Here is a 25385-nt window from a genome sequence, read left to right as displayed (position 1 = left end):
AAACACTTAAGGTACATACACACACAGCGATTTTTTTGAACGATTATCGATAACGGTATCGTTTATCGTTCAATCGTTGAAAAAATCGTTCACTTTCTGAGTTGAAACGATGAACGATTATCGTTCATGTGCGTTCACGTTTGTAGTGTGTAGTTCAGTCAGACTGACCATCACAACGATTTTCAGTAAGGGAATATGCAAAAATCGTTTGTAGTTCAAAAAAATCGTTCATTACATTTAGTAAATGAACGATTTTAGTAAAAGATTTTCGTTCATTTTTCCCTTGAAAAAATGAACGAAAATCGTTTAATAAAATCGTTCATTTACTAAATCGTTGTGTGTGTATGCAGCTTTAATGAAATTCTTGGTACTGACAAAGAATCTGGGATGCATTTGGACAAATAAAACTGGCTTATATGTTGTTCACAGCGGGGGTGATTTAGAGGCGGACGCAGGTAAAGCATCTGGTACAAGCGCCAGATGTTTCATCTCTGCGCATGTATCCGAGACGCACTGCGCATGGGTCCCGATGTTTGCCGCATCTGTAAACATCGAGACCCATGCAGATCTAAATTTAGCAGATGTAAATTGCACAGAGGCCCTTATTCAGAGCCGGACGCTCTGACAGAGCGCTCGCTCTGAATCAGGGCGTCTTTTTTTTTTTTCTATGGAGGGGCCTCCTGGCCGCTTGCATTGCAGTGGGTTGCCACCCACAGCTAATGTGAGCGGCCAGGATGATGGTCGCGATGGTCAAGACCATCGCAACCATCGGGCTTGCAACGAGACCCTTGTGGTAGGGTCTCGTGGCCGCAAGCCCCAGAGAGCTTTCGGTTCAAACAGAGCCGAAAGCTCTCCCACTGACATCACTTGTGATGTCAGTGGGGCCGCCCCCAAACGGTAGGCGTTCTCATGGGAACGCCTCCGTCTGGGCAGCCACCCCCCTGGCCCGCCCACCAAAGGGGGCGTGCTGTCACTCAACATCGACAGCACGCCCCCTTTGGTGCGAGAACCGGAGTGACGGATTGCCCGTCGCTATCCGAGTCTCGCGCATGTGCACAACGGAGCCGGCTCCATCGTTCGCATGCGCTCTAGGCCACTATCGACCCGGTTGCGAGCGCTCAGCGCTTGCGACCAGGTCTGAATCAGGCCCCGAGATCCATGCAATATCGATGGACGGTAACTGGGGGGGTGGCTAACAGTCGCGGGCGTGTCGGTGTCAATGACTGCGTCTAAAGAGACTCCGGTGGCCATGGTCACTCGGACATTTTGCACCTGCCATAGGCTGCATCTTTGAACACACACAGGTGAATTCGCACATCAGCTGTGGGGATCTCAATAGGACGCCCATCGGCCACGCAGCCGCTACTGCAACTTCATCCATCTCTAAATCACCCCCAGTGTCATTTGCAGTATTCTAAAGAGAACAATACGTCTTTTGTCATCGACTTGATGTACTTGAAGCTAATGTATTCCCAAAACAACGTGACAAGTATCACTTATCAAATGAATCAGTGCAGTCTCGTGATGTGGTATTGTTGCGTTGCGACTAATGCGCACATTCCAGCAAAAAGACGCTACACTGCTCGGGGGAAGCTCACTCGCACAAGATGTTTCGCGCTGCATGGCGTATTGAGGCTAGGGGGTATATTTACTAAAGTGCAGGTTTATAGAAGTGGAGATGTTGCTCATACCAACAAATCAGATTCTAGCTATTTTCTTCTAGAAGGTTCTAGATAAATGATAAGTAGAATCTGGTTGGTTGCTATGGGCAACACCTCCACATCTATAAACTCGCACAAGTAAATATACCGCCTATGTGTATCAAAACACATCTGTAGATTGTAAGCTCCACTGGGGTAGCCACTGATGTTAATTACTAATATATTCTCTGTATAGTGCTGCGGATATGTATGCACTATACAAATAACTAGTAATGTATAAATCTGTAGTCTTTCTTTCTGCTATAATGCATGACCATGAACAAGTAATGCTTATACCTATTACATAACATCTCAGCCATCACACACTCCTATAGTATTATCTCAGATAACCAGAAGGTTTTGACATTTGCTTAACAGGAAGAGAATCAAGAAAGACGACATTTGTCTGTTACCAACCGATAAAAAACAACAAAAACGTAACATGTTTTTATTTACCCTGTAAAATGTATATAGTTGGGATTTGAGAAACATTACATGTAAGGGCTTATAAGGGCAAACTGATAATTACCTACTTCATTATTGTCAGAGTTAATTCAGTGTGTGGGAAGTGATGCAGTTTTTCATCTTCTGTGGGAAGCAGACAGCTGTTTTCACAGCTAGATCCATTATAGCTTATCACTAGAGGACAGGCCGGCACCGGAGCACCATGAAATATGTCTGCTGTCAGGGCTGCTCGGCACCACCCTGGGATGTGCACAGGAAGCAGGAGAAATAAAATAAGCAACAAACAGGATTATCCCTCTTCATTTAAATAGACTGCGTTTTATGTCATTGTTTACATTTAACATTTATAAAAAAATATTATTGAAACCTCTGTATCATTATTATTATTATTATTAGCATTTTAATGATTAACATTATCATTTCATTTGTCCTGATGACTGGTAGTAAACCACACTGGTGCACAGATGTAGTCACGTACAGCACTAAATCTGGGGTCGTATACACATTTTCACTGTACACTCTTCTTATCCACAGTGTACGCCCGACTTCCAGCGCTGCTTCATCTAATTAAAGTTGTTGCTATGCACATCACGGCGGTACACTTTGTGGTTATATCAGCTTTATAATATAAAGGCTACATGGTTTTATTTACTGTCAGGTGCATAAATATTGGAACATTGACAGAATTTTCATATTTTGGCCTCTATTCACCACCACAATGGCTTTGAAATGAAACAAACAAGATGTGCTTTAACTGCAGACTTTCAGATTTAATTTGAGGGTAATTACATCCAAATCAGGTGAACGATGTAGGAATTACAACGGTTTCTATATGTGCCTCCCACTTTTTAAGGGGCCAAACGTAATGGGACTATCAACTCAAAAGCTATTTCATGGACAGGTGTGGGCTATTCCTTTGTTATTTCATTATCAATTAAGCAGGTAAATGGTCTGGAGTTGATTCTAGGTGTGACATTTACATTTGGAATCAGTAGACTCTCAATATGAGATCCAAAGAGCTGTCACTATCAGTGAAGCAAGCCATCATTAGGCTGAAAAATCAAAACAAACCCATCAGAGAGATAGCAAAAACATTAGGTGTGGTCAAATCAACTGCTTTATAACATTCTTAAAAATAGAGAACGCACCGGAGAGCTCAGCAACACCAAAAGACCCGGAAGACCACGGAAAATAACTGTGGTGGATGGCAGAAGAATTATTTCCCTAGTGAAGAAAAACCCCTTCACAACAGTTGGCCAAATCAAGAACACTCTCGAGGAGGTAGGTGTATATGTGTTAAAGTCAACAATCAAGAGAAGACTTCACAAGAGTGAATATAGAGGGCTCACCACAAGATGTAAACCATTGGTGAGCCACAAAAACAGGAAGACCAGATTAGAGTTTGCCAAACAACATTTAAAAAAGCCATTACAGTTCTGGAACATCATCCTATGGACAGATGAGACAAAGATCAACTTGTACCAGAGTGACGGGAACAGAAGAGTATGGAGAAGGAAAGGAACTGCTCATGATCCAAAACATACCACCTCATCAGTGAAGCATGGTGGTGGTAGTGTCATGGCGTGGGCATGTATGGCTGCCAATGGAACTGGTTCCCTTGTATTTATTGATGATATGACTGCTGACAAAAGCAGCAGAATGAATTCTGAAGTGTTTCGGGCAATATTATATGCTCATATTCAGACAAATGCTTCAGAACTCATTGGACTGCGCTTCACAGTGCAGATGGACAATGACCCGAAGCATACTGCAAAAGCAACCAAAGAGTTTCTTAAGGCTAAAAAGTGGAATGTTATGCAATGGCGAAGTCAGTCCCCTGACCTGAATCCGATTGAGCATGCATTTCACTTGATGAAGACAAAACTGAAGGGAAAATGCCCCAAGAACAAGCAGGAACTGAAGACATTTGCAGTAGATGCCTGGCAGAGCATCACCAGGGATGAAACCCAGCGTCTGGTGATGTCTATGCGTTCCAGACTTCAGGCTGTAATTGCCTGCAAAGGATTTGCATCAAAGTATTAAAAAGTGAAAGTTAGATTTAGGATTGTTTAGTTTGTCCCATTACTTTTGGCCCCTTAAAAAGTGGGAGGCACATATAGAAACCGTTGTAATTCCTACACCGTTCACCTGATTTGGATGCAATTACCCTCAAATTAAATGTGAAAATCTGCAGTTAAAGCACATCTTGTTTGTTTCATTTCAAAGCCATTGTGGTGGTGAATAGAGGCCAAAATATGAAAATTCTGTCAATGTCCCAATATTTATGCACCTGACTGTATATTGCTATATTGTGTTTTTAATACTCATCTATAATAACTGTTTACTTGTATGTCATACAATTAAGAAAATGTGCTGTACAGTATATTTCACCTAGAATTATATTACACTTAATATTGGTAATAAGTTAATCATAGAAAGAGACACATATGCTGTTATATGTAGTTTATATCCCGGCATGCTAGATGTCAGCGCTCAGAATTCTGGCGCCAGAATCCCAATAGCCGGCATCCCAGAGATAAGTACTAGGGTTAGGGGGAGAGTTCGGATTAGGCGCTATGGGGTAGCATTATGGTTAGGCACTAGAGGGGGAGGGATAGGTTTAGGCACTAGGGCGGTAGGGTAAGGTTTAGGCACTAGGGAGTAGAGTTATGGTTGGGCACTAGAGGGGGAGTGATAGGATTAGGCACTAGGGGGGTAGGGTAAGGTTTAGGCACTAGGGAGTAGAGTTATGGTTATGCACTAGAGGGAGAGGGATAGGATTAGGCACTAGGGGGGTAGGGTAAGGTTTAGGCACTAGGGGGTAGAGTTATGGTTAGGCACTAGAGGGGGAGAGATATGTTTAGGCACTAGGGGGGTAGGGTAAGGTTTAGGCACTATGGGGTAGAGTTATGGTTAGGCATTAGAGGGGGAGGGATAGGATTAGGCACTAGGGGGGTAGGGTAAGGTGTAGGCACTAGGGGGTAGAGTTATGGTTAGGCACCGCAGGGAGAGTGGTAGGATTAGGCACTAGGGGGGTAGGGTAAGGTTTAGGCACTAGGGGGTAGAGTTATGGTTAGGCACTAGGGGGGGAGGTTAGGTTTAGGGATTAGAGGGGAGGTTAGGTTTAGGGTGCGGGGAGAGAGGCTTAGGTATAGGAGTAGAGGTAGGAGAAGGGTTAAGATTCTTACCGACAGCTGTCGGTATCTTAACCCTGTCGGGATGCCGGCATCGAGATTCTGACCGCCGGGGGCCCTGAGCGCCAATGATACTGAGCGCCGGGATCCCATATTCAACCCTTTATACCAGACTGTTATCCCAAAACATCTTTCAAACTTCCCAGTTTTCATAAAAACACTCCTCAGCCTTCTCAAGCTCTCATGTAATAAATATTTTGCCAGCAGGGCAAAACAGAGATAAGTCACAGGGGTTTATTGTATATGAAGCGTCAGGTTGCAAAACCTGGCGCTATTGATTTTGTTTATGCTCGATATTTAAAAAGGCAATGATTTTACTAACAAGACACGGCAAGTAAAACATCGCCCTTTTAAATATCGGGCATAAGCACAATCACAAGTGCCAGGTTTTGCAGCCTGATGCTTCATATACAATAGTTATACAACCCGTAGTTATGTACGCTTGTTTCTAGAGCAAACTCAGTACGAAAATACCCAACATACACTCCACAAATGGGCATATGTTCAACTCTGCTTCGCGCCAATATGTTTATTGAACTTGGTTATAATGTCATATTTTTTATTTTTAAATAAGTCCCTGGGAATAAGAGGAGAAGGTGAGATTCTACTTCATTATACAATGTACCGTATATACTCGAGTATAAGTCGACCCGAATATAAGCCGAGGTACCTAATTTTACCACAAAAAACTGGGAAAACTTATTGACTCGAGTATAAACCTAGGGTGGGAAATGCAGCAGCTACTGGTAGTAATCCCCCCTCTGGTACTGTCCCCAGTAGTAATCCCCCCCTGGTAGTGCCCCCAGTAGTAATCCCCCCCTGGTAGTGCCCCCAGTAGTAATATCCCCCCCTGGTAGTGCCCCCAGTAATAATATCCCCCCCTGGTAGTGCCCCCAGTAGTAATACCCCCCCTGGTAGTGCCCCCAGTAGCAATATCCCCCCCTGGTAGTGCCCCCAGTATTAAACTCCCCCCCGGTAGTGCCCCCAGTAGCAACATCCCCCCTGGTAGTGCCTCCAATATTAATCCCCCCCCTGGTAGTGCCCCCAGTAGCAATATCCCCCCCTGGTAGTGCCCCCAGTATTAACCCCCCCTGGTAGTGCCCCCAGTAGCAACATCCCCCCTGGTAGTGCCCCCAGTATTCCCCCCCTCCCTGGTAGTGCCCCCAGTAGCAACATCCCCCCCTGGTAGTTCCCCCATTATTAATCCCCCCCCTCTGGTAGTGCCCCCAGTAGCGATACCCCCCCCTGGTAGTACCCCCCGGTAGTAGCCCCCCCAGTAGAAAGAAATGTAAAAAAAACAAAACACTTAACTGTAACCCCGCTCCTGGTCCCGACGCTGCTACAGGCTCCTCCGCCGCTTTGCATAATGGAAGAGACGTCGTCATGACGACGTCTCTCCCATTACCCACTGCGGGAGCCGGAAGATGGCTCCCGCAGTGGGAGCAGCAGTAGCCGCTGAGAGTCTGACAGACTCTCAGCGGCTGCTGATTACACCAAACACATAGCTGCCGGCTCCGGCGGCTGTGTGTTTAGCAGTGTGTAGTGCTGACCGAACTCCGTCCGGTCAGCGCTACACGCGCGGTGCAGGCTGTGTCACAGTGACACAGTCTGCACCGCGGCCCGCATGGTACGCTACTCAGCAGCGTACCATGCGGGCATGACTCGAGTATAAGCCGAGGGGGTGCTTTTTCAGCACAAAAAATTTGCTGAAAAACTCGGCTTATACTCGAGTATATACGGTACTTGTGGAGAATACTGAAAGACAGGACCTCTTCCACGGGCAAAAATCTTTAAGACCTGCAATTATCTCTATTGCCACAACATTAGGAACAGTTGTCAAATATGTCCTCCTTGGACTATTTTTCATAAGATCTGGCTAGTGTTTGCCCAGTAATGAGCTATGCAGGGCTGTTTCAAGAGGTCCGGTGCCCATGGCACCTGCATTTGGCTTGCAGGGTGCTAGGAACAGCGGCCTGTAGAGCTACTGTAGGGCTGGCCGGTGAATCCTTGGGACACACGAGCCCAGCCCCTTCGTGTGACATCATGATACCATATTTTCAAGCGTTTTGTAATATTCTGTAATTTTGAGTGTACAGTTAGTACAGTATTTTGATTGTAGTTTAACTTTTATATAGTTTCATGTAAATATATCTATCTATATCTATCTAGTTTGAATCACGGCGCCCTAGAGTATCAGTATTGTTTTCATGGCAACCCTAAGTCAAAAGTTTGTAATTGAGAAAATCATAAAAAATGTAGCAAAGTAGTAAAGTGAAGTTAAAGTGAAGTAAATTGATATTACCTGTCATCCTTACGTAAAAGTATATGGTGGTGGACAAGTTTGCACTTCTGTTTGTCCACATATTTACATTACATTGACCAGAAATAATTTGATTTGGTGCTGGACCACCAACCTGAGGCACCCCTGCAACTGTCCCAAGGCACCCAGGGTACCACAGCGCACAGTTTGGGAACCACTGCAGTCTAAGGCAATATGAAAATATTAGTAAATATAAACGTAATGTGGAAAAATATCTATTTCCATGAGATCCCGGGTTGAGCTACAACAGAGTACACTTTGGTTTTACAATGTTCTTTAGCACCTGCAACTTAGATATTCTGTCTCTTATTTTAAAAGATCATTTTAACTTTAATATGGAAATATACGGTAAAGCTTTATTTCTGAGATTCTACTATTGTCCAGATTAATATGTTCTAGCAAAAGCAGATTGTGGGCTAACTGTTTCCAGCTGATCAAATTACGATGGATAATATTATAGTTACTTAGCCAGAGAGGTTAGAAAAGGCCATGGACCTCCGCCTTTTCTAAATCTTAACTGGGCCAAGCAGCACCCCCACTAAAGCAGCTACTGTCGGATTAATTACATTCCCACTAATTCCTTGATGCTAAATTCCCCACTAAAGGGAATTCAGTTCTTGCAGAATCTAAAGCGCTGGGTTCTTTGAAAGCGTGCTAGGCTTCATCGCTCAATGCTGAACGTCCCTGGGGGAGTGCCATGTCAAAAGGGAGACCTGAGAATGTAGGGAAGGCCAGAATTGTGTCTACCAAGCTACTTGCCCCTTTTGCAATCACTGTTACATGAGTTCAGTAGCGTGTGATATTCATAAAGTAAATTTTTGCACTAAAAAATACCAACAATTAGCAACGTAGTCTTAATTGCTCTGGTCATGAGGTGTGTGTTGTTTTTTTAACATTTAAATGGACATTATTAACTATTTTTTATTCTCTTTCCTTCCTTAGACTATTGTTAGAGGCAGTAAACCCCCACAAGACTCCTCCATCAATGGCTTGCTGGAAGACTTTGACAATATCTCTGTAACGCGCTCAAATTCCCTTCGAAAAGAAAGTCCGCCCACCCCACGTCAGGGACATTCCAACCATTCAAAGAGCTACCCAGAGGAAAATGGCTTCTTTACCTTCTCCCACTACAGCTGCGAAGCTGAGATCCCAAGAAGTAGCATCTCCGAGAGATACAAGGAACGGAGCCTGAGTGCCGAGGAGGCTGAAGTATACTATAGGGCAAGCAAGCCGGCAAGGCACAACGGGCATCCGGTTAAAATGAGATCTTACGAAGCCTACTTTCCTGAAGTTAAAAACGTCAAGTCCGACCTGCTGAGTTACCCATCAGAATACCACCCACAGCTGGAAGCGAAGAGTAAATCTGTTGATCAGTGTGGACTGCCCTGGGACCTGCACAGAGTCACTGCTACATCCCTCCAGGACTACAGGGACTACTTCCAACCTTCTATTACAGGGACCGTCATGATGAGTGAGGGCTCAAAAGAGAGACTTGAATATAGCGAATGGGGAGACAGGCTTTCCAAGGACGATTATGACAAGAGGCCAAAGTCATCATACGTAACACAAACAAGTCCTCAACCAGCCATAAGACAACGGTCTAAGTCAGGATCAGGCCTTCAAGAACCAGTCATACCTTACGGTGCACTGAAAACAAACCAGCAAGGGCACTCGTTTGCTTCATACACCTACCCACGTTTGTCGGAAACCGCAGCGTGCATTCCAAAGGTAATTCGACAGTAGAATGTAGTCAGGGTATTTTAACAGGTTGCCCACAGTGTCTGTAATTTAAGTGATAGTGCCAACATTTATTTATGTTGATTTGATTTAATATTCCTACTGACTATAACAAGGGCATCATCTTTGGCATTATCATACCATTTGTAAAACCCTTTTAAGGCTATTGCCTAGCCGCTGGATTGGTCGCCACACTCCTTCACTTGAGCCTCCCTCCCCATGTTCTCGGATCACAAATGGTCCCTACCTGTCAATCATTTTGCAAATAAATCGTCACTACAAGTGACAACAAGAATGCAACTTGTCGCATTCGTAGTGGAAATCGTAGATTACCGATTCTCGCTCAACTGCGTAAACGCTCGGCATAACGTCCATAACTGAATCAGGCCCTAGGTCCTTTGCTGTATACATACATCTAGCCATTAGCCAAATACTATACTAACAGCAGTTGCAACACTGCCATCTAGAACCTAAATGAAAGTATTGTACACAACACTAAGGGGTAAATTTACTAAGACTCGAGTCTGATCAAGTTTTTATTTTTTTAAACTCGATTAGCATTACCGAAACTCAGGTGATTTGAGGCTTCTGAAACTCACAAATTTACTAAGAAGCAAGTTTAGCTGACAGTGAGTTTTCCGATGCTGAAGCAGATCGAGATTTCTCCCCCAAGTAGCAAGTTTAGATGAGATTACTCACCAGAGATTGCAGTGTTTTCTCTCTGGCAAACTCTTCTGAACAAGCAGTCTGCACATATCAGTGAGATATGTGAAGGCTGCTTGTGTGGTCTACCTGTTAAAAAAGGGTTAAATGTATACAAAAAAAAATTACGTGGCCCCCCACCCCTCCCAAAAGACATAACCAACCTCGGACTGCTCAGACAGTCCTGGTTCCTAAAATTACGGGGAAAAAAACGTGTAGGCTTCCCCCGTAATTTAGGAACTAGCACATGGCTGCAGGACCAGTCTTGGTTTTAAATATAGGGGGGAAAAATTGCGTAGGGTTCCCCCTATTTTTAAAACTAGCACCGGACCCAAACAGACCGGGGTGTAATGCCACAGCCAAGAGACCCTATCACCGGGTCTCCCCGGCCAAAGCATTAACAGCCCAAGCCGGGGATCTCAGTGGAGGTGGGAACCCCTCAAAAAAAGGGTCCCCCTCTCCCAAAACCCCAGGCTTAGGCTGAAGCCCGGGGCTCTTCCCCGCACCCCTGGGCTGTGGGTACGGGAGTAATAATGTGGGAAATAGTTCTAAACTTTTGTATTTTACAGTGGAACTACAGGTGCCAGAATGCCTGCCTTTTGGCACTTGTGGAACTACAAGTGCCAGCAGGTGGCTGAAAAAATGCCTAAACTCACTCGGGATTGCAATCTCGTCCAACCTCGAATCTTAGTAAATTTACCCCTAAGAAAGGGCAAAACAATATATGAAATAAATATGATAAAATATGCTAGTGCAGGGGTGGCCAACCAGTCGGAGGCAAAGAGCCAAAAAATATATGTAGTCAATCGAAAGAGCCGATAACATGCGCGCGCCTATCTATCACAAGGCCACACCCCATTTTTGTGTGCACTACTTTTGGTATGACATTTGCAGGAGCATGACCTTGTGTCACACCCCCGTTTTTAGTCACGCTGGGGGCGAGCCCAGGACATTAAAAATAAACATTTTACATAATCTTCCCAATATACATTTTTAACTGTTGAAGTGAAAAAAAAAGCCAGAGCAACATAGAAAACATTGAAATAGCCACGTTCACATAAAATATATATTGAAATACAGAACCACATAAAATACATTGAGAATGCCAGTTCCCATTATGCTGTGCCCCCTGTAGTTGTGCCCCATATGCAATGCCCCCAGTAGTTGTGGCCCTTATGCAATGACCCCTGTAGCTGTGCCCATTATGCAATGCCCTCTGTAGTTGTGCCCCTTCTGCAATGCCCCCTGTAGTTGTGCCCATTAAGCAATGCCCCAGTAGTTGTGGCCCTTATGCAATGCTCCCTGTAGCTGTGCCCCTTCTGCAATGCCCCCTGTAGCTGTGCCCATTAAGCAATGCCCCCAGTAGTTGTGGCCCTTATGCAATGCCCCTGTAGCTGTGCCAATTATGCAATGCCCTCTGCAGTTGTGTCCCTTCTGCAATCCCCCTTGTAGCTGTGCCCATTAAGTAATGCCCCATCAGTTGTGGCCCTTATGCAATGCCCCCTGTACTGTGCCCATTATGAAATGCACCCCCAGTAGTTGCCCCTTCTGCAATGCCCCCTATAGCTGTGCCCATTAAGCATTGCCCCCCAATAGTTGTGCCCCTTCTGCACTGTCCCCTGTAGCTGTGCCCATTAAGCAATGCCCCCTGTAGCAGTTCCCCTCCTGCAATGCTCCCTGTAGTCGTGCCCCCAGCACTAGCTCCCCCCTCCATGAAGAAACTTACCTTTGTGCTGGCACCCTCCACGATGTCAGGGCTCCCGAGTCCCACCGCACCGTCGCTGCTGCTTCTTCTTCTGCCGCCTGCTGGATCTAACTGGATCCAGCAGACGCGCGGGCTCCTCACATCGCGGGTGACGTCATGACCGTCACCTACGCACTGCATTACTGGGAACGCTGGCCTCTGAAGCGATCAGAGGCTTCTTTAGCCTCTGATGGCTTTAGAAACCAGCGTTCCAAGTAACAATGGGGGTCTGCCAAGCCGCAAGCCGCATTAGAAGCTCATATAAAATATTCTATTAAAGGTTTTTCAGTACTGCTTGTTTTTACTTATCCTGTTGAATAGACATTTCTGACATCTCAGTGTTTGTCAGTGTTAATTATTGGTTTATTCTGTTTTTTTTTTTTGCTTGGCATGAATAAAAGGGAAGAAATAAGATATAAATAGTGTTTCACAAATGTTCTATATCAACATTATTGTGATAATGATATGTATCTTTGTTCTCGCTAAATATATATGTTAGATTCATCATGATAGTGAGCTATATGTTAAGCAATCTATAAATACTATGATCATTATACTTTTATATTCATTATCACAGTTGTTTGCAGCACATGGTTATTAAGCATACAATATTAACGAGAGCAGCACTAGATATTTGTTCAACACTTACTGCTTATGAGTGTAGCTTATACCTCTTTTCCACCAAAAACCCGGGTATAACCTGGGTTTTCAGACATGGTTCAATCCCAGGTCAGACACCGTTTACACAGCACCATCGATCTGGGTTATTCTCAGGTCAGCCCCGTTCACACTGAACCTGGGACTGCCCTGCTAAACTTGCGAGGTCATAAACCGTGCTAGATGACTGCTCCACAACCACCAATCAGCTCATTTTAGGCATGAACCAGGTCGGATAACCCGGGTTGTCCCGTTTACACTGCACCATTACCCAGGTCCATCCTGGGTCCGACCCTGGTAGCCACCTGAGTTGGATTCCCGGGTCACTTGACCCGGGTTATTTTTCAGGGACCCTTTTATACCGCTTTTACACCAAAGTCCCGGGTCTGACCCGGGATTTGGAACACGTTTCCAACCTGGATCAGACCAGGGACAGCCCCCCTTTCACACCACGGTGCCGACCCGGGTCAACACTGACCCGGCTCTCTGGCGCAGGTGAGCGGCGCTTCTTACCCTCCCTTCCCCTCCGAGACCAACTTACTTTACTCCCCAGCGCTCCGGAGGCAAGTAGGGAGGGTGGGGTGCGCTGATCTGCTCTGGTCGGCCCGGCAGTGGACACTTGGAGATTATGTCATCTCCAAGCGCCACTGAAGCCAGCCAATCAGACGGCATGCAGTGCGACCCGGGTCATCGTGACCTGGGCCGCGCCATTTACATTGCAGGGTAACACGGGAGCGACCCGTGCTCAACCCTGCAAGTTAGCCGGGTCGGGTCCCCGGGTCACTGGACCCGGGTTGATCCGTTTACACCGACTGATATCCCGGGTTGATGCGCATTCACGTGCAGCAACCCAGGATTTTTCAGTCATTGTAAAAGGGGTATTACACTGAGCTGCGACACAGGTAGACCCAGCAAAAACCCAGGTTTTTCCTCTGGTGTAAAAGGGGTATTAGATGACACCCACTGTCATTCAAGGTATTTGCAGAAATTTGGCAGCACTGATGGGACAGTGGTGTTTTGGCAATAAAGGTAAAGAAGCACACTTACCCCGTTAGACCTCCATACATATACATGTTCTAATTACATGATTTCAAGACTGTGGTGCTAAGTGTTATTATTGCTTAGTATTTATGTGTTCTGAAGATTGTACTTGATTCTAATAACCCATGGAGTAGCAGTGAATCCTCATTATTACTGATGGTAGTCGTTGTGCTAAAAACATCTACATTACAGTATCTGCCTCTCCTGCCTGCTTGTCTGTATGGTGCTTAAATAGGTTACGCTGCTTAGCCTTGATTGCCAGATCACCTGTGAAAGGCTGATAGAAGGTGGATCAGTTTCTCTAGTCTGTCTCTCAATGCCTGAGGAGCAGATTGAAATCTGCAGTGTCACAAACTCACGGGCGGATAGTGGACGCAACCTGTATTCAGGGAATTGGCTAGACCTATTCCTGAGGCGCGGAGTCTAATGTGCTGGCGGTTTTCACCAGGGACCCTCGCAAGAAGGTATGGACTTGGCTGCGTCCGACACACAGGTTGCGGCTCTCAGTTTAGGTTTCCCTATACAGGTGCTGGCACTTGGTCGGTATACAGGAGACTTTGAGCGTAGTCGACTTAGCCGGGTCAGTACCAAACGGACGAAGAGGTACCAGGAGAGCAGACGTAAGCGGGTTACAGGGAATAGCCGAGGTCAGAACCAGATATCAACGTAGAACCAGGGGTCAGGCAGAATCAGAGTCACAAAACACGCCAAGGGTCAGAATCAATAATCAGGATATGCACAGGAACGCTGGAGTATGGTATGGAGCCTATACTCGCACTGGAGTACTCCCAGGAACTTCCTTTTATAGGTCAGGGTTCGAGCTAGCCCCAATCAGCGCTTCCATTACAGGTGCCTGTCCCTTTAAATGTTGAGCAGAGTGGCGCGTGCGCTTCTAAGGAAGCTGCGGCCGTCTGCACACAGCCGCCGGGGGAGAAGAGGAGTAGCTGACAGCGGGTGCCGGGGATCTCCCGCCCGCTGTCACACACCAGCCCGGACTCCAGCGTTGCCGGACCAGGTAAGGGCAACCTGGATTCGGCGGCGCTGTGACATGCAGAGAGAGAGAGAGAAAGTATATTCTGTGTGCGACTGCGGGTGTATCTGCATGCCAAATGCTACGTTACAGTGTTACAGCCGCTGACACTGCAACGTAGCATTTTGCATGCAGCCACAGTCGCACACAGAATATAGGTATGCCGCATATCATTTTAATCAGTAGAAGTTGCATTTATAGGAAAAAGTCACACGAAAAGACGTTCAGGGCTACAGAGTTGCACGGCGCTCTTGTGTTATGTTTATGTGCAACACGACTTGTTGCGCACGGAGGATAGACACATCTGTATGCATTAATAGTTGAGTCCATAGCTGGAAAGGAGCCTAAGGAGTCATTGAGATTGGTTAAAACTATGGTGTAGCGGTCACCGCCAGTGAATGGATGGCGAGTGCATGCGCCCGTCATCTATTCACATACACAGTAGCACTTGGGGGCAGCCCGGCATGTCCGTAAGTGCCAGGCACGTCCCCAAGAGACAAAAACACTTTTCCTTGGCCAGTCCCCTTGTTGGACGCGTGCAGATGTGCCCCTTCTCTAGGTCCGGCGCCCTAGAGTGAACACTATGGCCCTGATTCAGAGCCGCTCGTAAGCGGCCGCTCGTTCGTTCTGACCGATGTTCGCACATCTGTGCATGCGTACGGATTTTAATACGCATGCGCGAACCAGTCAGTGCGGCCGAAAATCGTTTGTTCGCTATATAGCGAATGCCTGCTATTTTGAGTGACAGAAGGAGGCGTATGTGGGTGGTAACAGGGGAAGGTGCTTGAAAACGGGGGTGTGGAATTCGAACGCAGGCGTGCTTAAAGGCCAAAACGGGCGTTTTAAGGGAGTGCATAATTAATACAGCAGCGTCATTGACCACGTCACTTGGTTTTTTTTTACTCAGAACTGCTCGCAAAATAGGGGTTGAAAAAACCAGCCACAAGAATAGCGAGCAGTTCATACGCTGTTCGATGTACTCGATTAATCTAATAAATAGCGGACATGACGTATGGTGCGAGCGGCAAGGGGGCGTATTTTTCAAAAATACAACCGCAAGTTTTGCTCGCTCGTTCAGACTTAGAGGCGTGAACAGACCGCAATTAGCGAACAGTTCATTTGAATAGCCACCCCTTGTTTTAGAACGAACGACCGCAAATAGCGAGCGGCTCTGAATGAGGGCCTATATATATATATATATATATATATACATGCACACATTTTGACATTCTTTTTTTAAAACCGAGAAATTCAGTCCTTGGATTTTCCATGTAAGCCCTTTAGAGTATGGCTGAAGTCAGTCTGATGTATGGATTATGCATGAAAATTCATGAACATAGTTTCAAACATTCAGCATATTATATGGTCTGTCTGACAGTTACCATGTGGTTTCAAATATATTTTATATGCAAGTAAGTCATTAAGATTTAAGTAGTGCAGATTTGCTTTGAACTAAGCTTTTCCTGCTGAAGGAACTGCTCTTGACAACTCCAATAGTCCTCCGTTGCACAGTAAATTATGTTCATTACCAGAGTTAAGCCAAAGTAACATGTTGGTGTCCCTAGTCTGTCAATTGCTAATTACAGTTCACAGAAGGCTCGTCAGGGTTCAATAATTTGTATGTCATATTCTATTTTCCTTTGAAATATTAATATAACGTACTCCCAAACTTTTCTTCAAAACATACAAAGTGGCTTTAAATAATGCAATTTTTCTTCTAGAGAAAACATAAATTTTAGTGTAGATTAATACAGATTTCACTTGTACTGTACCAATACTGGAAATCGGCAAAATGTTGGTATTTAGTGTGTCTGTTTGGTTATGCAACCTTAATTTAACAAAAATAAATAGCCTTGTTTTCCTGTAAAAAATATTCCTGCTTTACATGGAGATGGAGAGTCTCCATTTTGGTATTATAACAAAAATTACAGATTGGTTGGAGTTGGGTTGAATGTAATAATTTTGCGATATGAACACAAATCGGGAAAAGTATCAGACCTTCCAAAGAGGATGAGCATCCAATCAAATTCTAGCTATCATTTTATAGATTGCGCTAGATAAATGACAGCTTGAATCTGATTGCTTGCTATGGGTAAATTTCCTACTTGTCGTCTTTAGGTTTGATACATCTCTTCCAAAAACCAGTAAACAAAATACAAACCATATAAACAACAGACAAAATTAAAGGAGAGGGAGGGTCCATGGAAAGGGAGAAAACCAGTAAGTGAATGGGAGAGTAACAGCAGTAAGTGATCAAATAATGACATAATGATCACATTGACAAAGGCTCGTGTAATGAGCAGATGGAGCTATGGCATGTTGAATGGGGCATGTGTCCTTATCTCCCCTTTGACAACTTTCCCAGTGTTTCTGTTGCAAGATATATACAGTATATATATATAGAGAGAGAGAGAGAGAGAAACATTTACATTCTTACTTGAAAATCAAGAAATATATATGATTAAGTCCTTATGATTGTAAATGGACGAAACGCGTTGAGGTGGCATACGTTTTGACAGGTGACATCCTCTGGTGGCGACACATGTGCTGCTGCAGACTAACAGATATGCCTTGAATATCTTGTTTTTATGTACAGGCTTTTGCCTTTGTTTCATACGGTTAATTAAACTTGTTTGTGTAGTATTACACTATGATATTCTCTCTTTATATTTTTTTATGATGGAGATTTGATACTGGGTTGCTCACAGGATTTGGATCCAAGGATTCATAAGGTCATTCATGCTGATACAAAAGTGGTGTATTCCACTTATTAAGGTACACCCCCATTCACATAGAGGGGACCATACTTGGTGGAGGTTACCACTAATATAAAATACTGCACTAGGAGGCGCTCTCTCTCCCGCTACACTGTTTTAGCACCCTGCCCTCCAGAAGGAGGGCAAAAAGCATCCTGCCCTCACAGCCTGCGGGTGGCGTCTTCACCATGGCATCTATTCTTCCTGTCGGCAGAGCTTGGGGGCTGCCCGGCGTGTCCGTAAGTGCCGGGCTTGCCCCCAAGAGTGACGAAAAAGGGGATGCGTCTTATAGACACACCCTTTTCAATGACCACGCCCCCTTTTCGGGGGGCCCTGCCTGCCGCCGGAGCTAGAGTGAACACTATATATATATATATATATATATATATATATATATAGTCTTTGGTCAGATCTGCACTCCCACTTACTTATATTCCAATTGCTGGGGTGCTCCTCAGCGATCACCCCATCCAGGGGCGCCGCAAATACAAACTTTTGAAAAAAGAGTGCACTCACCAGAGCTTGTAAAAAGAAGAGGATGGATTTATTTCAATAGTTATATCATATGAAGATATGAAGATGCGACGTTCCGGTCTAGATAAGACTATATAAGGCCTTCTTCATGCAAAGACAACCAGTCCACTGACTGTATACTGAAGAAGTTCTTATCTAGACCGAAACATTACATCTTCGTATCTTCATATGATGTAACTATTGGAATAAATCCCTCCTTTTCTTTTTACAAGCTCTGGTGAGTGTGCTCTTTTTCAAAAGTTTATATATATAAATATTAGGGATGAGTGGGTTCGTAGTTCTGAAAATTTGTCCGATAAAAATAAAATAGGGAAAGATCAAGAGCCACTTCCTCCTAGTGCTGAAGCTGCTGCCACTAGTCATGACGTAGATGATGAAATGCCATCAACGTTGTCTGCCAAGGCCGATGCCCAATGTCATGGTAGAGGGCATTTAAAATCCCAAATGGCAAATTTCAGGAAAATGACCTTAAAAAATAAATTTAAATCATCTGAGGAGAAACGTAAACTTGCCAATATGCCATTTACGACACGGAGTGGCAAGGAACGGCTAAGGTCCTGCCCTATATTCATGACTAGTGGTTAAGCTTCACATGACGATGGAAGCCCTCCGCCCGCTACAAAAATCAAATGCGTTAAGTTGGCAAAAGCACAGCAAAGAACTGTACTTTCTAATTCTAAGAAGATATCACAAATCCCCATGGAGAGTCCAAGTGTGGCGACGGTTGCGATGCCTGACCTTCCCAACACTGGACGGGAAGAGGTGGCTCCTTCCACCATTTGCACGCCCTCTGCAAGTGCTGGAGTAGCCGCACGTGCATCAACAAAGTAGCAGCGCCAAGCGTGCACCTATGTCATAAGTCAAGGGCCGGCTGGCTCATCTTGTGAAGGGTGGTGTAACCCCCAAAGCGCGCCCCCAAAAAATAATAAAAAAATATTTTTCTGTTTGTGACTTGTGTGCGCTGTAGCCGCACGTGCATCAGCAAAGTAGCGCCAAGCGTGCGCCTGTGTCATAAGTAAAGGGCCGGCTGGCTTGTCTGTTGAAGGGTGGTGTAACCCCCAAAGTGCCTGAAAAAAAAAAAAAATCTTTTTCTGTGTTTGTGTGCGCCTTAGCCGCACGTGCATCAATATCACATAAAGGGAGGACAAAAATATGTCCGATAAAAATAAAATAGGGAAAGATCAAGAACCACTTCCTACTAGTGCTGAAGCTGCTGCCACTAGTCATGACATAGACAATGAAATGCCATCAACGTTGTCTGCCAAGGCCGATGCCCAATGTCATAGCAGAGGGCATATAAAATCCCAAATGGCAAAGTTCAGGAAAATGACCTTAAAAAATAAATTTAAATCGTCTGAGGAAAATCGTAAACTTGCCAATATGCCATTTACGACACGGAGTGGCAAGGAACGGCTAAGGTCCTCCCCTCTGTTCATGGCTATGGGTTAAGCTTCACATGACGATGGAAGCCCTCCTCCCGCTACAAAAGCAAAGAACTGTGCTTTCTAATTCTAAGAAGGTATTCCAAATCCCCATGAAGAGTCCAAGTGTGGCGACAGTTGCGATGCCTGACCTTCCCAACACTGGACGGGAAGAGGTGGCTCCTTCCACCATTTGCACGCCCTCTGCAAGTGCTGGAAGGCGCACCCACAGTCCACTTGCTGATATTCAAATTGAAGATGTCACTGTTGAAGTACAACAGGATGAGGATATTGGTGTAACTGGTGCTGAGGAGGAAGTTGACGAGGATTCTGATGGTGAGGTGGTTTGTTTAAATCAGGCATCGGGGGAGACAGTTGTTGTTCATGGGATGAAAAAGCCCATCACGGTCATGCCTGGGCAGAAGACCAAACATTCCACCTCTTTGGTCTCGAAATGTTTCTATCCGAATCTGGACAACAACTGTCTTGCCATATGTACCATATGTAAAGGAGGAATAAGTAGGGGTAGAGACATCAACGACCTAGGAACATCACCCCTTATACGTCACCTGCAGCACGTTCATAAAAAGTTACTGTCAAGTTCAGAAACTGTGGCTAAGACCGTAAGCAGTCCAGGGATACCTAAATCCCTTTTTCCTGTTGTATCCAAGCCCCTGCAAACCACACCGTCAACTCCCTCCTCGTCAATTTCCTCCTCAGTCAGGTTCGGAAGTAGTCCTGCAGGCCATGTCACTGGCATGACTGACTCTCCTTTCCGGGATTCCTCGGGAAGATCCTGCATTGCTATGCCTCCTGCTGCCGCTGCTGCTGTTGCTGCTGGGAGTCGTTCATCATCGTAGAGAGGAAGTTGGAACACCACTGCTTCTTTTACTAAGCAATTGACCCTCCAACAGTCCTTAGCGAGGAGGATGAAGTACGACAGCAGTCATCCTGAAGCAAAGTGGATAACTGAGGCCTTGACTGCTATGTTGGTGTTAGACGTGCATCCGGTATCCGCCATTAGTGCAGTGGGATTTAGACAATTGATGGAGGTAGTGTGTCCCCGGTACCAAATCCCATCTAGATTCCAATTCACTAGGCAGGCGATACCGAGAATGTAGAGAGACGTCATAAAAAGTGTCCTCAGTGTCCTAAAAAATGCGATTGTACCCAATGTCCACTTAACCACGGACATGTGGACAAGTGGAACAGGGCAGACTAAGGACTATATGACTGTGACAGCCCACTGGGTAGCTGTATCGCCTTATGCAGCAACAACAGCAGTGTCACCAGTAGCAGCATCTCAGAAACGCCAGCTTGTTCCAATGCAGGCTACGCTGTGTATCACCGGTTTCAGTAAGAGGCACACCGCCGACAACCTCTTAGAGAAAGTGAGGGAAATCATCGCGCAATGGCTTACCCCACTTAGACTCTCCTGGGGATTTGTGATATCTGACAACGCCACCAATATTATGCGGGAATTACATCTGGGCAAATTCCAGCACGTCCCTTGTTTTGCTCACACAATAAATTTGGTGGTGCAGAATTCTCTGAAAAACGACAGGGGCTGCAGGAGATGCTTTGGGTGGCCCGAAAAATTTCTGGCCAATTTTGCCATTCAGTGACTGTGTGCCGAAGACTGGAGCGTGAGAAAACACACTTGAACCTGCCCTGCCATCACCTGAAGCAAGAGGTTGTAATGCGGTGGAACTCAACCCTCTATATGCTTCAGAGGATGGAGGAGCAGCAAAAGGCCATTCAAGCCTATACATCCACCTATGACATAGGCAAAGGAGGGGGTATGTACCTGACTCAAGCGCAGTGGAGAATGATTTCTGTGTTGTGCAAGGTTCTCCAGCCCTTCGAACTTGCCACACGTGAAGTCAGTTCAGACACTGCCAGCTTGAGTCAGGTCATTCCCACCTCATCAGGCTTTTGCAGAAGCAGCTGGAGAAAGTGAAGGAGGAGCTAAGACTGAGCAATTCCGCTCAGTATGTGGGACTTGTGGATGAAGCCCTTCATTCTCTTTGCCAGGATTCGAGGGTGGTCAATCTGTTGAAATCAGACCACTACATTTTGGCCACCATGCTCGATCCTAGGTTTAAAGTCTACGTGGTGTCTCTCTTTCCGGCCGACACAAGCCTGCAGAGGTGCAAAGACCTGCTGGTGAAAATACTTGTCAGCTGAAGCGGAACGTGACACGTCAACAGCTCCTTCATTTTCTCCCGCAACTGGGGCTGCCAGGAAACAACAGGTATCCTAAGCAACCCGCTGGCGGTGATGCAGGGCAGACGGGACCAAGTTTGGACATCTGGTCCGGACTGAAGGACCTGGCAACAATTTCTGACATGTCTACTGTCACTGCATATGACACTGTCACCACTGACAGAATGGTGGATGATTACATCTGTGACAGCATCCAATTAGGCATGTCAGACAGTCCGTACCTGTACTGGCAGGAAAAAGAGGCAATTTGGAGGCCCCTGTACAAACTGGCTCTATTTTACCTAAATTGCCCCCCCTCCATTGTGTACTCCGAAAGAGTGTTTAGTGCAGCCGGGAACCTTGTCAGCGAAAGGCGTAGGAGGTTGCTTCCACAAAATGTGGAGAAGATGATGTTCATCAAAATGAATTATCAATTCTTCCAGGGAGACCAGCATCCAGAACATACAGAGGGACCTGTGGTGGTGGATTCCAGTGGGGACAAATTAATACTCTGTGAGGATGAGGATGTACACAACACTGAAGAGGGTGAGGAATCGGTGGATGAGGAGGATGAGGATGACATCTTGCCTCCGTAGAGCCAGTTTGTGCAGGGACAGATTAATTGCCAGCTTGTTTTGTGGGGGCCCAAACGAACCAATCATTTCAGCCACAGGCGTGTGGCAGACCGTGGCGGTGAAATAATTGGTTTGTTAAAGTGTGCATGTCCTGTTTATACAACATACGGGTGGGTGGGAGGGCCCAAGGACAAATCCATCTTGCACCTCTTTGTCTTCTTTGCATTATGTACTGTTTGGGGCCTAGTTTTTCAAACTGCCATCCTGTCTGCCACTGCAGTGTCACTCCTAGATGGGCCACGTGTTTGTGCCGCCCACTTGTGTCGCTTAGCATAGTCATCCAGCTACCTCGGTGCAACCTTTTATCCTAAAAACAATATTGTGAGGTGTTCAGAATAGACTGGAAATTAGTGGAAATTAATGTTATTGAGGTTAATAATAGCATAGGAACAGAAAAACCCACAAATTCTGTTATTTTAGGTGTTTTTATGCTTTTTTCCAAAAAAATTCAGATCCAAAACACAAAACCTAGAGCCCAAAACACGGAAGGGTGGTTTTGGCAAAGCCAATCCAGATCCAAAACACGAAGAAAGATCCAAAACCAAAACACGTAAAGTGGCCGATGCACACCCCTAATATATATATATAGACTAGACTTTTTGGTGCCCTGTGCCAGAGAGACCATAGCCCCCCCCTCCATTTTTTACATAGGGACATAAGATAATGCACCTAAAACAAGGCCTTGGCCTCATGGGAAGGGCCAGGGAAGAAATGGGGGCAGCCAGGAGATGCTGGGGAAAAAAGAAGAGGAAGATACAAGTGAGAATGATAATAAACAGGAAAATTAACCGGCCCAAACAGCGCCCCCTGCCCTGCGGTGCCCTGTGCCATGGCACAAGTCACACTACACTAGTTATGTCACTGGTGTCAGAATGGTCCTCCTAGTGCTGGCAAGCATTCTTGCAACAGCTTAGAACTGTGAGCATTAGTAATGTTTAAAGTAATGGCATATGTGGACATTTCTTCTTTTAGGTCTTGCAGCCGACATCCACACACAAAACTGCCAACAAAACTGCCCCTGCTCTGCGCTGCCCTGTGCCATGGCAGTCGCACTACCCTAGTTACAGTTATATGAAGAAAATATGATTGACATATAGACGACTAGTTTGCAATAAAGTGCTAGTGCATAAAAAGTCACTTAAAATTTGATGGAAACCTTTTGAATATACAAAGTGCTAGTGCAAGAAGCTAACTTTGCAGTTAGTGTACAGAATATAATTAATATAAATATATAAAGTAAAGTGCAATAATGAAATTGATAAAATATAATTCTATATATCAAAGATAAAAAAGTAATAAATAAAAAATCAATGGGCTACACAAGATAATAATCACATAAGAGACAGTACATAATTCAATGCAATATGGACATGATAAGATTAAATAGTTAAAAAGGAATAAATAAATAGGACAAAGTATAAGCTTATCTGTATGATAAAGAGTTCCCGGTTCATGGGGTAAGAACCACTGCTCTCAACGCGTTTCGTCCAGGGACTTCTTCAAGGGGATATTGATCTGTAGGGGTATCCGTCCATTTATACCCTTTCTTAAGCTCATTAGGAGTCATTGTCGCCATTACTTCCGGGTCACTAAGAATTTCCTGACTCCTGGATTTTGCCAAGAACGGAGCTGGGTTAAGACTCATAGCACTTAGTAATATTTTGTCCAATCTCATATACTTTAACAGTTTTAAGAATATAGAGGTTTAGCTGATTATTAATGTTTGACGGAGCTACTTCCGCCCTTCCTCGTCACTATGGTGCTTCCGCTCACAGCCTAACTCCGCGACGTCACATCCGCACACGTGTGCAGGTCCGGGACTTTGAGGCGCACCATCCTCCGCTGTATATCCACGTCACTTCCGCCCTTTTCCTGTGCCGTTGTTTCCGCCCTCAGTCCTCTGAGGTTCGGAGTGCGTCATTTATCACATGTATTTCTTGACTGATTTCATATCACGTGGATCGCTTCCGCCCTTCTTGGTTTGACAATATATGTCCTATTTCCTCCCTCAAAGGCACAATGTATATTCTTTCTGTAAAAAAATGTTTTGCTCGGCACTATTCTCTGAGTGTTAGTCGCCCAAAAACTTTGTGGGTATTTAAATAATGTTGAAAAAAATTTGTAGTGCTAAAAGATGAATACTTCATCTAAATAGTTAGAAGTGTCCACCATAGTAAGAAAAAATCATATAATAATCCTATTCTTAAAACAAGGTATATGTACTCAAACAAATATTAAACTCGTTCTAACTTTATTTCTCCCAGTAGTAAATAAAGTGATAGAGGTAATGGTAAGTGTCCATGGGTAGGTGGTTAGTAACAAAGTAGTCTCCATTTATATACAAGAGAATTCCAAGAGTCACAGTCCTTTTACATCAGAGCAAATAGATTTGAACTTGTAAAATCTAGTGTCTTTTCCATGTGGTTACTACATCTTGGGAACTTCATATACTTCATTGTATTGGTATCTTCATTTGTCCGGATCTTCGTATGTTTGGATCTTTAGGGGTATGCCTTTCTGGATGGGTGCGTATACATTAGACGATTATACCTACAGTACCTGGTATTCCTGGGAAGTCTCCCATCCCAGTAGTGACCAAGCCCAACCGTGTATAGCTTCCAAGATCAGGCGAGCACGGTGGTATGGCTGTAGAGACCTGAAATACCTCAAATATCTTCCATCCGCATTACCCCTTCCTCCTTTTTCATTACATACATCTTCTCTAAGCCTTAAAAACTACTACACCAAGTATTCCCAAGGGGTCGCCTCTTCTAGTACTAGCTTGGCCCATCAGTGATTCCAAACAACGATGGATAATCACTTGATGGTATGATAGTAGATATAGCTTATTGAATGCTTCCTTCATTTATGTAGATTTTTATAGGAAGGGAGCTATCTCATAACCCTCATTGAATCTTTTTGGGGCCATAGTACTGAGTTCAAATGTCCAATACATTTTTCTTTTTGATAGTAGGTTACTCAGGTCTCCTCCTCTTTCGCCCAATGTCACATGTTCTATTGCTTTGAAGTTAATCTCCTCTGGGTTCGAATTCTGCTCTGTGATAAAATGTTTTGGTATTGCATATCCTTCGATCTTGTTCTTGATGTTCCTGATGTGTTCTTGGATTCATAATTTTAAAGACCTCTTCGTTTTCCCCACATACTTCTTGCCACACGTACATTTCAATATATATATAATAGATGTTGAATTATAGTTAATAAAGTCCTTGATACTGTATTCTTT

The 25385-nt window shown here is 44.8% G+C and overlaps 1 protein-coding gene across 2 annotated transcripts in view; it reads left to right on the top strand.

The window, feature by feature from the left end:
- Window positions 1–25385, top strand: part of PAK5 (p21 (RAC1) activated kinase 5) — a 172061-nt gene that overhangs the window by 106209 nt on the left and 40467 nt on the right. For both annotated transcript variants that reach the window (XM_088478082.1, XM_088478081.1), the window contains one exon: window positions 8622–9407. In XM_088478082.1, coding sequence (XP_088334208.1) covers window positions 8622–9407 — 786 coding nt within the window. The remainder of the gene's footprint in view (window positions 1–8621; window positions 9408–25385) is intronic.

This window comes from Taudactylus pleione, unplaced genomic scaffold (genome assembly GCF_031769625.1).
Source record: "Taudactylus pleione unplaced genomic scaffold, aTauple2 ptg000206l, whole genome shotgun sequence".
NCBI classification, from domain to species: domain Eukaryota; kingdom Metazoa; phylum Chordata; class Amphibia; order Anura; family Myobatrachidae; genus Taudactylus; species Taudactylus pleione.
The sequence above is the reverse complement of the archived record's forward strand: the minus strand, read 5'-3'. Positions and strand labels throughout refer to the sequence as shown.